The sequence below is a fragment of the Sebastes umbrosus genome, chromosome 15 (assembly GCF_015220745.1).
Source record: "Sebastes umbrosus isolate fSebUmb1 chromosome 15, fSebUmb1.pri, whole genome shotgun sequence".
NCBI lineage: Eukaryota > Metazoa > Chordata > Actinopteri > Perciformes > Sebastidae > Sebastes > Sebastes umbrosus.
Window position 1 is genome coordinate 30,500,948 of NC_051283.1, and position 15,599 is coordinate 30,516,546.

Below are 15,599 nucleotides of genomic sequence, written 5' to 3' on the forward strand. Positions count from 1 at the left end.
GAAAGTGAAACATGAACAAACCTCCAGTTTGGTTGAAGCGCTGCTTTACAACTTCAATGTTGGCTTTGAACCACTGCTGGGACGCCATACGATGGCCAGTCTCCCTCTCCCAGTACTGAGGATACTCTTCTGTGACTTTGCTCATCCAGTCCTGTTTAGGTTCTGCTCTCCTGGTGTTACTGTCATAGTGATCTATCTGAACTTCATCAACCAACCCAACAACCACAAACTCTGGGAAGTTTGGGACTCCAGTAGATCCAGTGTAGAAATACTTCAGAGAGTGAGTCACTGGAAGAGAAAGTTAACGTCATGATTTCAGTTTTCATATCATACTTTTATAAATCACTGAACAACGTTATTTCTCTGCACACAGAATCAAGAAGAACTACAAGACATCCTAATAATCTCTGTGTAGTCAATAAATATATAAATATATTTAGTTCCAGACACTCTTTAATATTAGTAAGGTCTGGAACCTCAATTCAGCAATATTTAGCTAACTAAACAAATTGTCGCTATCCTGTCATATGTTATCTTTTGTATTTTTGACAGAGTCCCTGAAAAAGCTCCAGCTCATTCAAACAGTGCTGGGCGGCCATTAGCAACAGTGAGCAGAGCAGACGCTGCGCTCGCTGGGTGAAAGGACTTCACTCTGCCTCATTGCGTGTCTCTGCATCCGTACATTGAACCGCTTCACCTCTTTATCCTCACAAACCAAACCAACCTGTTACACTACACTGGTTACATACCGACTAGCCCTATGTATGGTGCATGCTCTTGTGACTGATGTCTCTTTGCTATGTTTAATTAAGTTGAAGTGAAGACTGGTGTGGCAGGCACGGCGCCAGGATTTTAATTTTGGATGGGCCTTTTAATTACACAGATTAATATTGTTTGGCCCTTGATGTTTTTTTAGAATATAAGACCCGATCTGGGTAGAATATAAGACCACATCTGGGTAGAATAAGACCAGATGTGGGTAGAATCAGACCACATCTGGGTAGAATATGACCACATCTGGGTAGAAGAGGACCACATCTGGGTAGAAGAGGACCAGATGTGGGTAGAATCAGACCCCATCTGGGTAGAAGAAGACCAGATGTGGGTAAAATAAGACCAGATCTGGGTAGAATATGACCACATCTGGGTAGAATATGACCACATCTGGGTAGAATAAGACCACATCTGGGCAGAATATGACCACATCTGGGTAGAAGAGGACCAGATGTGGGTAGAATAAGACCACATCTGGGCAGAATAAGACCACATCTGGGCAGAATATGACCACATCTGGGTAGAAGAGGACCAGATGTGGGTAGAATCAGACCACATCTGGGTAGAATATGACCACATCTGGGTAGAAGAGGACCACATCTGGGTAGAAGAGGACCAGATGTGGGTAGAATCAGACCACATCTGGGTAGAAGAAGACCAGATGTGGGTAAAATAAGACCAGATCTGGGTAGAATATGACCACATCTGGGTAGAATATGACCACATCTGGGTAGAATAAGACCACATCTGGGCAGAATATGACCACATCTGGGTAGAAGAGGACCAGATGTGGGTAGAATAAGACCACATCTGGGCAGAATATGACCACATCTGGGTAGAATAAGACCACATCTGGGCAGAATATGACCACATCTGGGTAGAAGAGGACCAGATGTGGGTAGAATCAGACCACATCTGGTTAGAAAAGGACCAGATGTGGGTAGAATTAGACCCCATTTGGGTAGAAGAAGACCAGATGTAGGTAGAATCAGACCACATCTGGGTAGCACAAGTGTGTGTCTGGATGACTGATTATGAGTGTATCACTGAGTGTCTTCTTTACCACGTGACGTCCACAATCAGGGACAGGGTCTTCGTCACACTATCAGAAACTACTTTGCACCTGCACGGTGGATGAAGTCACGTCCTGAAAACCTGTTTTGAGTGTGAACCTATTGACTTAGAAATACTAAAGCCTCAGGACTACGTGACACATGGACTGTGGATTATATCCAAACCAGTAAAGTGTTTATAATTAACACTGGATCTCATCCAAACTGGCACATTAGAGATTTCCTTGTACCCGAAGAATGGAATGAGGTGTGTCTCCTGTCTGATTTATGAGCTGCAGTAAATGTTGTCCTCACACAAACAAAAACACTCTAATAGAACTCTGATAGTTCTGTCAGAATAATCCAGAAATGGGACCTTCCTGCTTCTTCAGGACTCTATAGTGTCCTTATCGTGTACAAGACTTCCCATGTTGTAAATACGAGCTCACAGGAATCATTTGAAGGCACCACATATCTATGGAGGAGCCGTCCCTGTTTAATTCTACCAACAAAGCAGGAAGTTGTTTGGTTTCAGCAGGAAAACCACCATCAACTGACTCGTTGGTTCTAAATCAAACTCCCAAACCTCCACAGCAGCCTGTAGAGGTGCTGAGATGAAATATAGTGACGTGTTTCCACACGGTGACAATATGCTCATTATGACAAGAACTCATCACAAATATTATTGACATCATCTCTAAAATAAACAGTCATGACACACTATTTCTACATCAAACATGAACAAGTTGAATATTGAGATAGTAAAGTGCACTAAATGTACTTTCTTTGTGTTAACTTGATGTTGTTATATTGTCTTTATTAATGTGAGTGTGTGCTGGACTGCTGCCATTTGACCATTCAGACCGATCACACCGTGCTGGTCTTAATGCTCCTGATATGATCAAATAATGGCCCAAATAAAACACAGGGAAGTGAGAGAAAAAACACACCTGTGTCCTTTTCAGAAACCCACTATAGGCTGTCCTTCTAGACCCAATCCAGCAGTGAAACATGGAGGCTACGGATCAATCAATGAGCTGCACACAGGATTTACTAACGTCCACTTTAAGACAACTTGTTCCTTTAAAGAACATTTGTGTCATGTGCTAGGAAGTCCTGGAACTAAACATGAAAGACTATGAGAAGCACCTTAAACTCCTATATACAGTAAGCCTTTCTAAAGACATGAAGCTTTGCCTCTTTTACAATCAACCAACTTCAATAAGCAGTCTGAACTGACCTGCTGCCGCGCCATGTAGGCTTATTGTCAGGAGAGTCACAATCAACGGCTCCATTGGGACCTGTCGCATCTTGAAGCTTTGATAGGAGGACGACTTTTTCTGATTCTGGAGACACTCTGATACCGTCCTTCCAGCTCGAGCAGCAGGGCTGAAATGAGGAGGAGGCGAGAAGGGGCGCTGACATCAACCTCCATCTGAGCCAATGTGGATTTAAGCTGTCAAGGGCGAAGGTATCACCTCAGGACACACACACACACACACACACACACATTAAGCAGAGAGACACACCCATCAGGCTGGAGGTGAGGTGGGTGGAAACAAGGCTTCATCCAGGAGACCTCTGTCTGTATAAGGGACTAAATAAAAAATAAATCAATACATAAATGACTCGATAGAAAAATAAATATGTTATTAAATGTAGCAAAAAATAATATTACAAATAAATGTTATCATTAAAGGGACTGTTTGCAACTTTCAGAAATGTCTTGTTAACAGCGACACCTGTGGCCGTTAAGTCAACTAAAGTCAGCGTCCTGTTGCTGGCACTTGTGCTCGCTCTACATAGACATGAAGGAGCATCGCTCAACACAGTGAGGAGACACACGTCAGCTAAAAGCACAATATCACTCTATATTTCAGCTGCTTGGCAGTAATGTTAGCTGACCAGACCAAGGTCTCTCCATGAATCAATGCTGATCCTAGTGTTGGCTTTTCCCGCCTCAGCCTCCCGACCGCAGCCGGAGGGAATAGGGGAGACATCGGAGTTTTGGTCGGAGACGATAACGTTTCTCGCTGCGGAGCCCCTTCTGCAGTCTGTAGTGTGCGCACATGCACGTGAGGTGGAGCGAGAACGCGTGTGGTGTGTGAGTGAAGGCAGGCAGAGGAGCAGAGTACAGCAGAGACTCCGGTCCTGGAGACCAAAGCTACGGTCTCCCCCGCGTCCTCCGACCACGGCCAACACTGTTTTGCAAGACGAGCTTCACTAGATACAACCAAGAGGTTTTGGTGCTTCGGCGTAGTTTGTGTTGAAGTCTGAGTCTGAACAGCGCATATGCGAGCGCGCATGGGACACCGACCCGGCGATTTATACGTGTAAGAAGTTACAAACAGTCCCTTTAATGAATTGATATGTGACATAAGTTGATATTTCTGTTTAAATTTGCTTCTTTATTTATTAATCTTTCTATTAATTCCCTTATTTATTTACTCTTCTGTTTAATTTATTTATTTATGTATTAATTTGTTATTAATTTTTAAACGTGTTTTTATTTTTGCATTTATGTTCTATTTATTGTTGTATTTAATTTATATTTATTTATTTATTTATTTCAGCATTTATTTATTTATTTTTGCATATATTTTTTTTTTGTTTTATATTTATTTTTTAAATGTATGTATTTATTGATGTATTTATTTATTTATGCACGATGTTCCCTTTTCATTTCACCCCTTATTTATTTCCCCAAACTTATTTATTTCTGTATTATTTTCTTTATACATTTCTTTATGCATTTCTGCCTCATTATGCAAATGAGGGGGCTGTCACTCAACGTGGGTCATGGGGTCAGAGCTTATGGGTCAGAGTGCATAGATCCACTAATGTTATAAACTAGCCAACTAACTGCACTCCAGTCTTCATCCCCGGCTCCGTACAGCGGGTCATCGGCCTGCTGCTGCCTCGTACTGGTACAGGTGTGCAGATAAATGATCTGCACACCTGTATACCAGTACGAGGACTGTAGTGGCTTTGATGCCAAAAATAAAGTGACGCCAATAGGGCGTGACAAAGCGGTATGTGACGAGTTGGGATGAGAATGTGTTGCAGCTGTTGGTGTTTCAGCTTCAAGATTTCTGCTCATGTTCATCAAAACGTTCACATTCGAAACATATGTGTGTTCTCTGAGATGTCTGTATGTGCTGTGACACTCGTGGTTCAGCTGTTCGAACGCACTGCAGCTGTTGAGATTATCATCATTGTAGAAATCAAAGATATCAAATCAAAGATTTCTCCGGGTTCTCCGGCTTCCTTCCACAGCCCAAAGACATGCAGGTTAGGTTCATTGTTGACTCTAAATTGCATGATCAATACCTGAATTCATAACTGCTGATCAATACCTGAGTTTATCACAGCTGATCAATAGTTTAGTTCATAGCAACTCATATGTATCCTTTGTATGAATAAACTAAAGATCACAAAGTTTACAGTACAAAGAGCTGTTAAAAACCACAGCTACAATATTCATGTTATTGTAGCTACAGTCACAGATGTGTGAGCATATATATGGAATCACAAAAAGACAGAAATTTTAAATATTGGGGACTTTATTGAAAAGCAAAACAGTACAAAAAGAGTGAAACAGCAGAGCAACATTATTGACACACAGTACACCTGAACTGAATGGACTGTAATGCTGTGCAATATGCTGCCTTCCACTGTGGAATGTCTGAAATATACATTCATAAATGAACAGTGCAAAGAGTCTCATTGATAATATCTCAATAATGTATCAAAAATGGAAAGATGAAATCATGAGGATAGAAAAGTAAACGCTTGTACATTCTCAAAAATGTGCCTAAATACAGACAGATAGAGCCAATATAGAGCCATTAGTTACCATTATTGATCACATGCTTTGATCAGTGGTGTGTCGCTGTTTCCACTGTCTGTTGAAGGACCACTTGAAGAAGACTCTCTCTCTGAAGAGAAGAAAATACAAAATGATTTGAACAATAGTCAAGCAAAGGACAAAATTAAGATAGATAGATAGATCTATAGATAGATAGATAGATAGATAGATAGATAGATAGATAGATAGATAGATCTATAGATAGATAGATAGATCTATAGATAGATAGATAGATAGATAGATAGATAGATAGATAGATAGATAGATCTATAGATATAGATAGATAGATAGATAGATAGATAGATAGATAGATAGATCTATAGATATAGATAGATAGATAGATAGATAGATAGATAGAATGATAGATAGATAGATAGATAGATAGATAGATAGATAGATAGATAGATAGATAGATATAGATAGGTAGATAGGTAGATAGATAGATAGATAGATAGATAGATAGATAGATAGATAGATCAGTTCATCCTGGAGTCCAAGTGGACGTTTGTGCCGAATCTGAAGAAATTCCCTGCAGGTGTTCCTGAGATATCGCGGTCACGAGAATGTGGCGTACGGACGAAAGAACAGACAATCCAAAAACATAATGCCGGCCCGGCACGGAGGCATAATTAAGAAAAACCTCAAAGACATAATAATCAATATCATATTTCCACCTGTGCAATTGTGTTAATAGTCTGCTTATTGTTAATACTGTATATATTGTTCCAATGTTTTTATATTCCCCTTGTTTATATTGTTCCTATTTTATATTTCCTTCTATTTAAATTGTTCATATTTTATATGTCTGTCTACTTTTGTTTTGCTTTTTGCATCATGTTTATCTTCATTTTGTTTTTTACTGACGCTTCTTGTTTTTTGCACTATCCTCTCTGCTGCTGTGCACAGCAAATGTCCCCACTGTGGGACTAATAAAGGAATATCTGATCTTATCTTATAAATTATTCTTTGCTTTGGAAAAACAAGATCTTCAAAATGTATCAGTTTTAAAGAAATATTTAAACGAACTATTTACACAACTGGAAAATAAATCAAGATATATATCATCATATTGACAGACCTTAGGAGTGTACGTGTGTGTGTGTGTGTGTGTGTGTGTGTGTGTGTGTGTGTGTGCGTGCGTGCGTGCGTGTGTGTGTGTGCGTGTGTGTGTGTCTATCAGAAATATTTCTATGGAGTCTATATATGTAAATTTACATTTGTGTTACCACTAACCAGAAAACTGCAGAAGGCATCCGAGCATTGGGTCCTGGATTCAGTTCCTCGACCTCAGCGTTGTTTACAGCTGTAAGGTCAGAAACACATTGTTAGTCCTCAGCAAACACTGCAGGAAGAAGTCCTTCAGCACAAAATACAAAAACTCTTTTTTTATGGAGTCAGATCAGTCTCAATATTAACAAATGCACACAGAAGGATTCACAAATGTATTTTGTGATTTATATATCAATGACTCTCTCCACAAAAATGTTTTTCACTGCACACAAAAATAGTTATCGTTGAATAAAAATGTAAAAAAAAAATCAACATAAAAAAATAAGGTTCACAAATATATTTTTCTGATGCACACACAAATATGTCTTGTTTTAAATAAATGTAATAGAAATCCACAAATATATGTATTTAAAAGTATTAACATGTTTTCCTCAGAAACACATTTGGATGTTGTTACATTTATATACAAACTGTTGAACCTGCATTTACAAACTGCTGGTCATGTGTGAACTTCACTGCATCTGTGTTTGGGTTTTTTGAGACTCCCCTGATGCAAACCAGGAAGGGCGCCGGTCGTTGATCCAAATTTTCGTGGCCAAACGGTGTTACTACAACTTCCAACAAAAATACTTTTACCCAAAGACTTACATTGACTTACATGATTTTGCACAATGAGAGCTTCTGACAATCTTATTCAAACTACTTGTTGACGGTCAGCATAGTTGGTCAATAGAATTTATTCTGACTGATTTACTGATAGACACATGCATTCATCCAGTTACTAAATAATTCTGTCTACTCATCTTCTAAAACTGTCCGGTAGTTCAGTCAATACAGCATCTATAATCTCTGAACTGTGGCTACACATTAAAATAGTTTTAAAAAACTTTTTTACGATTTAAAATCTGAAATTAATTTACAAAGGTGGTAGAAAAAAACTCAAAATAGAAACCAAAGACAATGAAATTGTGTTTTGTCTGTTTGATTATTGATATGTTTCTATATTAATCAAAGCTAAGTAAACAGTGGACAGGCAGCACAACAGAAATGGTGGTAATAACTCCGGGTCCAGAGGAGCATGTGCATTGGTTTAATACTAGGGATGTCACGGTACCAGAAATCTAGCAGTCGATACCAAAACCAGTGAATTTCAACAATTCTCGATACCAAATTCGCTACCACGGTAAAAAAAAAACAACAACAATAATAAATCCCCTGAACTGTAATTCAACACGTACTCTTTTATTAAAAACATTTGAACGTTACAAAAATCAGAGGCATGTTGCCTTTAAGTAATATATAAAAAGAATTGACCCATTTTGTTCATTTTGTCGTATCAGCGGCATGCTATCAATCGATAGACAGACGACGGACACTACATACTGACCGTGAATGCATCTGGTCCATCAGCTCAGAGTAGCAGGAGCAGAAGGCAGAGGATTTGTTGTCGAAGTGAAAAGCAAACGCACCTATTTGGCAATATTTCACGTTTAATCCCAACGCTATAAGGGAACCTTAACGTTAATGAGGTAATCGCCGCGAGGTGGATGGAGCCGTCACAGTCGGTGTGCACGGAGCAGCAGCGCCAGGTAGACCCCCGCAGCCGAGCCCCGCAGAAAAAGCTCTACCGGAGAGGCCAGACACACCGCCACCCGACGGTAAAGATCAGAGTCAGCGCTCTGCACATGTTGACCGTCTTCTTTTCTTGTAAAATGTCCGGTGTTATCGGTAACACCGGTGTTGTCACAAGTTTATTAACCGGTGGGTAAATTTTCCTCACCGTCACATCCCTACCAACGACCATTACAGGCATCGTACGGTACCTTCGGTACTGTAGAAAAAGAGTACCTTCACTTTTTTTAGAATTTTGGCATCGACTTGGTACCGAAGTATCGGTTCTCGTGACATCCCTATTTAATACTGATCTAAACCTTAAAATTATATATAAAAAACTAGGTAATAGAAACTGACAACACAACTTCCCATCCACATAAAACTACATGAACTGCAGGACAGTGACAGTGAACTAAATGTGTGTTTTCTCATCTCCATCACTCCTGATCTCAGTCTCACCTCTGTTGGTCCTGATCACTGCTTTGTCCAGTCTGGTGACGAGGTCGTCCCTCACACCAGAGAGCTGAAACACACAGTCGTACCTCCTCCAGTCTTCAGCTGGGACTGATGAAAGGTTCAGGTCAGCACTCATCTGGAAGGTTCCATCGTGGTTGGGGAGGATCTCTCCGAGGTCCACGTCCTCATGAAGCTCCTCTCCATCTTTCCTCCAGAACAGTATGGCTCTGTCAGGGTAGAAACCTGTAGCGTGGCAGCTGACTGGAGAGGAGAGAGTCTTCTGGAGGAGAGACACTGAGGGAAGCTCTGGAGAGTAAAGGGAGAGAGATTTGTTGTGTTTTTTATTTGTTACTATCATTCCAGTAAACAGTGCTGGTACTTTAAAAGATCTCCTGTAGTAACACAAAAATGATGATGTGCGAAGATTCTGTCTTCTGAATATTATTAACGTACCACAGACGTAGCTACTGACCAAAAGTGAAGTCAGATGTCAATAATCACAACCCATAATTCTTTTTCCCAGCTAAGTCAGGGTTTCTTCAACCAGTAGAAAAGGTATGTCAATATGAACTGGTTTTCTTAAAATAATATGTTTTAGTCAACTGTCAAAAACTGAAAGTGTGACCCTGAGGTTTTTGGAGGGGAGAGCGGCAGAAAGAGAGAGAGAAGGAAAACAACAAACGTGACAGAGATCAACAGATAGCCCATGTGTCATTTGAGAAACAAAACTGTTTTTATCAACATTGTTGTGTCTATGAAACTACATCAGGTCATGTGATTCTACCTGTTCTCAGCAGAACGCTCCTCCCATAGTTCACATACTTCTTCAGATACTCAGGACAGATCTGGGTGAAGTAGAGTTTGTCCCGTGCTATGGTAGCTTTGTCATTATCCCACTTGTGTTTGGTGATGACAGCCTGTGGTTTTGGAGCGACCCATGTCTCAGTCTGCAGGTCAAATGCTATGAAGTCTTCTCCATCATAACCCCACTGATTATGACCTCTAACCTCCGCAGTCTCATCGTCCCATTCACAGCCGTACATCCACTGGACAATGTGGACACCTGAGAGAGAGAGACAGAGACGGCATTAAACCAGAGTGAGATCACAGCCCAGTCATCTATTATCAGTTGATATCACATCAGTGGCGCCATATGACCCGAGCACCAATAGGAAGCGTCACACTGCAGCGTCTAGAGTAGTTTTACACTGCATTAGCTACTAATGCAGGCCGACTTAAACTTGATTTCTCATCTGAAAAGGCCCCCCTTCAGGGGATTGCCCATTGTTCTGATGGCCCATTCCTTCTGAAAATACACCTCTCCGTGCACATGGCTAAATATTATGCAGAATGAGGTCATCATCTCATCGCCTTGAATGCCTTCATTGGTTGGGTTGGTTGGTTAGGTTTAGGCATGAGGAGTGAGATTAGACATGTTACAATATCAGGGTAAGTCAACCAGAGGCAGAGTAGGTTAGGTCACGCCTTAGCCATGGTAGGAAAAATAAATTGGTACCGGGGAAGGTCCGATGTCATTTTGCATAATAATTAGCCATGTGCTTCTGTTCGGGATATATATCGGGACATTTTTCAGACTGTAGCTCCGGATATTTCTCAACTTCAACAACTAGTCTCACCTCATCCATTCATCGACACACACGAGAGACAGCGACACCAAGAGGTGAGTGAGGAGACTGGAGGTCGAGCTGCCATGGGAGCAGAGAAGAGGAGCTGCTACGGGAGCCGGGATGTATCAAGCAGGGAGCAACGTTAGCCAGCTCTTATCTGATGTTACGGAAGCAAACGTTTCGTAAAGATGTAACAGTTGATAATGTGAAAAATACTTCAAGGAAAATGTGATAATGTGATGATACTAGTTTTTAATAATGACCTAATAATTGATTGAATCCAGCAGATCGAAGGACAGACTGCTGATCCATGAACCGGAAGCAGTGACGTTAACGTATTTAACAGTTTTTCACCAAAATGTTTGGGAAAAGAAAATAAATCGTAACTTTACGTTACTCCTCGTAGATAATACATATAACATAAACTTTTGAATATAAAACGACTCGTTGAGATCCGTTGAGAAATGTAGACGTTATAGTTCTTTTTATCCAGAAAAAACAACACAGTTTAAACTAACAAATGCAGGAAGGACAGCTGGATTTATGCTGTGGGTGTTTACCGCTTTGAATTATATTTTCATACTTATTCTTTAACTTCCTCTTGAGTCCGTTTCACACCGCCTGAGAGGGGGGACGCAGCTGAAAGAAGGTTTAAATAGTCATACACACCACATTGTTAATACTGGGCATGATTAGCTGTAATCCAGTCATCTGTTATACATTTAAAAGCTATTTATATCTAGGCAAGTATGTCTTACTTTTGAGTGTTCCGTTAAATTAATAACTCTGTTAATTTACGCATTCACACATCGGGAGAGTTTTCCTTCGCCAGCTGATCTTCCTGCTTTTGGCAGCTTCAACTGTGTTACTTTTAGTCTGGATGTTTTATGTGTTAAATTTCTTCGTATTTGTCTAATATAGTTTATATACTTTGTAAAATGTGCGGCTCTGTCTGTCTGTCTGCTGACAGTAGACTGGTCCATGTCTGTGATTGATCAGATGCTGCAAACACCGCCCCGTTCATGTGAACGCGCTCACAGCCAGACTGAGAAACTCTGGGTTGACTTACCGAGTTGATAACCAGCTTCGTAGGACCGCTTAGTGTGATCTCGTTTGTTAGGGTTAGTGAAGCCAGATAACGAGAAGATACCCTGGGTATGTTGAACTCGCTTCGTAGTACAGGCCTCAGGAGTCAATGCGGCATCTATGTATATATGTCTATGTTTTTACCGCTGTGTGTGTGTGTGTGTGTGCGTGTGTGTGTGTGTGTATGTGTGTGTGTGCAACTTAATAACAAGAAAAAACATTGATAAAACTTTTTGAGTAGAAAGTGAAACATGAACAAACCTCCAATTTGGTTGAAACGCTGCTTTGCAATTTCAAGGTTGACTTTGAAGACCTGCTGGGTAGCATTACAGTTCTCAGTCTCCCTCTCCCAGTACTGAGGATCATCCCCTGTGACCATGGTCATCCAGTCCTGTTTGGGTTCTACCATCCTGGTGTTACTGTCATAGTGATCTATCTGAACTTCATCAACCAACGCAACAGACACAAACTCTGGGAAGTTTGGGACTTCAGATGACGCAGTGTAGAAATACTTCAGAGAGTGAGTCACTGGAAGAAAAAGTTTGCAGCATTAGCCCATGGTTTCCCAATCTACCGCCAAGAACAGGACTAGATGTTATTTTGCAAACTCCTGCACAGTTTAAAGTCGTGGGCACACTACCCGCATCAGGAGCGCGTGGCGTCTGCGTCGCGTGGTGGCTGCGTGATGCAGGACTGTGGTGTTCACACTAGACGCTTGTTGGCTGCGTGTCGGCTGCGTGTTGGCTGCCTGTCAGCTGGGTTTCTGCTGCTGCTGTCAGCCCTTTCTTTCTGCATAGAGTTTGCCTTTTAATGGCCATTTAACTTGGCCATTTAACCATTTAAAAACAAGTTTACTTAACTTGCTGGTATGAAGTTAATATACAGTCAATTGATCACTTTCACTGTCTGTGACATATTCTACAGATGTTTAGACATGGAAACTGTAGTAATCTTGCTGGTATGATGTTCATATACAGTCAATAGATCACCTTCACTGTCTGTTGCTGCTGGGACACACAGCCGAGACTCGGCTGCAGTTTACATGTCTGGACATCTGTAGAATATGTCACAGACAGTGAAGGTGATCTATTGACTGTATATTAACTTCATACCAGCAAGACTTTACTACAGTTTCGAGGTCTATCTGTAGAATATGTTACGGAGGTGAAAAAAAGTAAAGTTAAGTAAACTTGTTTTTAAATCAACACTTCCTGCTTTCATTTCAAAATAAAAGCCCTCAGGCGTTTTTTTCTATACAGTAGACAGAATCCCTTCATTTGTTAACACAAGGCTTTTATTCCGAAATATGAGCAGTCAGTGCTGTGGAACACGCAGTCACTTTGAGAGCTCCAAGAATTGATAAAGTTTGGGGTTTAAATCAACACTTCCTGCTTTCATTTCAGAATAAAAGCCCTAAAGCGGGTTTTCTTTGCACAGAATTCCTTCATTTGTTAACACAAGGCTTTTATTCTGAAATATGTGCCGGACAGTGATGTGGAACAAGCAGTGACTTGGAAAGCATCATAAATGGATACAGTACGGAGTTTTAATTGTGGATTATTACTATTATTTACTAATTACCACACGTTTCTGAACCTTTCTCTGTCTAAAATAAATATAAATTATATTTATCATGAAGTTAAATGAGAAAGAAAGGGCTGCAGCAGAAACCCAGCTGACAGGCAGCCGACACGCAGCCGACACGCAGCCAACAAGCGTCTAGTGTGAACACCAGACTCTTGCATCACGCAGCCACCACGTGGCGCATACGCCACGCGCTCCTGATACGGGTAGTGTGCCCACGGCTTAAGGGTCTCATCTCAAATATTTATAGTACTATTGTGCCACTCAATAATGTTGCACCTGATAAGGTCCGAGCAGACTGGGTGGAAGAAGTTATATATGTGATGAAGTATGGAGTGGTGCATTGGGGAGGGTAAACGGGTCAACCTCATGTATCCTCCTTCGCTTAATTCAGTTCAAGGTTCTTCATCAAATCCATTATAGTAAAGCCAGACTGTTAATGATCTACTCTAATGGAAATGAGATGTGTGATCGATGTCACATAGAAAAGGTAAACCTCACTCATATGTTCTGGTCTTGTAATAAATTATTTACAGTGCCTTCTAATTTTATTTATCATGATTAGCCCAACCCAGGAACCGCTTATTGAGCGCTCTACACACCGGAATGTAGTTAATAAATCTGTTTATATTTCAAAGCATGTAATGTATCTTTTCCTATGCAAAATGTTAAACTAATTAATCTGTATGTATGTTTTATTTTACTAATTATGTGTTTGCTGGCTTTTTTTATTCTTTATTTATTTATTTATTTATTTATATTTTATTTTTGTTTTATTTATTTATTTATTTTGTTTATTTTTGCTTTTGGTTATTTACATATTTTTAAGTATTTATTTATTTATTTCAAATCTTATTTTTGAACCATCATTCCCTGTGTAGATATATTATTATATGTTATTTTGTTTAGGCAGTGGGGGGTGAAGAAAAGTAATAAATGCTCTGTGGTAAATATCTGTGAATAATATTCTTTTTCTTAAATAAAAATGTTATAAAAAAATACAAAAAACTGGAAGAAAAAGTTAATAAAATGATATCAGGTTTTTGAAATGGAATTTGTTAAATCTTTTTTTTTTACATTAGTACCAATTCCCAGAGGACAAGAAGCACATTTATAAGAAAATTGTAGTGACCAAAGTCCAACACTTTTAGCTGCTACTGGCTGCTAATTGGTAAATGTTGTTTAGACATACAATATGCAAAGCTCCAAAGCACCTTGTTTCATTATTACTGTGAGCTCTAACAACTTAAAAAGCGACTCTCTTACACCCCCTAGTGGCTGGAGGCATATTACACAAATAAAATACCACAAAGAAATACATGACTCCTACAAAAATGTACTTCACAATACCATAAAACACAATATAACAGACAATACAAATACACCACCCACTACAGATAATATACAATCATAAAATAAATAAACATGTAAAAAGACAATAAAATGTAAGTATCTAGAACATGGGGTTAAACAACGTGTAAAATAAGATCTAGGTTCAATATATGACTACAATATATTATTATTACCTGATGAAAAATTATGAATGAATGTATCTCAATTATTATAAATAACTGTTGTTAATGAAGCTCTTCAAAGTGTGACTTACAGTAAAGTTATTATAACTACTAAACGTGTTTAGTAAATCTTACCTGCGGATGCAGCGTGGCAGAGGCACAGCAGGAAAATAACTTTCCTCATTTTGTTCACATAAAGAAACACCGAGAAGAGAAATTCACCACGATGTTACTCCTCTCCTTCTCCGTCTGCTTCTGGTTCCTTCCAACAGGCGCAGCAGCTTCATTCTGACCATTAGAAAACTCCACATTGGCTGTGCGTCATGACTCATCATGAGTTACTAGGTGAGATTGAACAACACAGGTTTTCAGTGGGAAGTGACACTATATATTGACAGAAAAACTACAGAACAGGAGACAAACAGCAGCACATAATGTATATAAAGTCAGAAATATGACTTCATCAAGTTATTGTTGGTTTTCTAAAGACAATGTATAATGGTAACAATTATGTTACAATATGTTTTGTTGTTATTTAACGTCATCCTATTCAATATTTAGTTTTTTGTCATTATATATAATAATAATAATAATAACATATTGTAACACAATTCTCTTACAATTATTCATTGTCTTTAGAAAACGATCAATAATTTGACGTAATATCATATCATATAATATAATATCACAGTTGTGGGACAGGTGTTTGGACCCATAAAATGCTTCATACATTTTAATAAAGATGATGTAATTATTGTCATCTGAAGAAAAAAAAACATTATTTTATATAAAT

General features: G+C 39.4%; 2 protein-coding genes across 5 annotated transcripts in view; both read right to left on the bottom strand.

Moving 5' to 3' along the window:
• Positions 1 to 3,237, bottom strand: part of LOC119503100 (major histocompatibility complex class I-related gene protein-like) — a 38,654-nt gene extending 35,417 nt beyond the window's left edge. Inside the window, exons 1-2 of one of the 2 annotated variants that reach the window (XM_037794666.1) lie at positions 3,067 to 3,237; positions 22 to 288 (exon numbers count right to left, since the gene is read on the bottom strand). In XM_037794666.1, coding sequence (XP_037650594.1) covers positions 22 to 288; positions 3,067 to 3,136 — 337 coding nt within the window. In that variant the 5' untranslated portion in view covers positions 3,137 to 3,237. The remainder of the gene's footprint in view (positions 1 to 21; positions 289 to 3,066) is intronic. The other variant, XM_037794667.1, reaches the window with a different exon arrangement.
• The window catches only part of LOC119503121 (H-2 class I histocompatibility antigen, Q9 alpha chain-like), a 114,004-nt gene that overhangs the window by 10,522 nt on the left and 87,883 nt on the right, over positions 1 to 15,599 (bottom strand). The window contains exons 2-7 of one of the 3 annotated variants that reach the window (XM_037794716.1): positions 14,942 to 15,057; positions 11,970 to 12,236; positions 9,779 to 10,057; positions 8,998 to 9,300; positions 6,928 to 6,997; positions 5,372 to 5,764 (exon numbers count right to left, since the gene is read on the bottom strand). In XM_037794716.1, coding sequence (XP_037650644.1) covers position 5,764; positions 6,928 to 6,997; positions 8,998 to 9,300; positions 9,779 to 10,057; positions 11,970 to 12,236; positions 14,942 to 14,990 — 969 coding nt within the window. In that variant the 5' untranslated portion in view covers positions 14,991 to 15,057 and the 3' untranslated portion in view covers positions 5,372 to 5,763. Of the gene's footprint in view, positions 1 to 5,371; positions 5,765 to 6,920; positions 6,998 to 7,768; positions 7,774 to 8,997; positions 9,301 to 9,778; positions 10,058 to 11,969; positions 12,237 to 14,941; positions 15,058 to 15,599 lie in introns of those variants that run through there. The other 2 variants (XM_037794715.1, XM_037794714.1) reach the window with 2 other exon arrangements.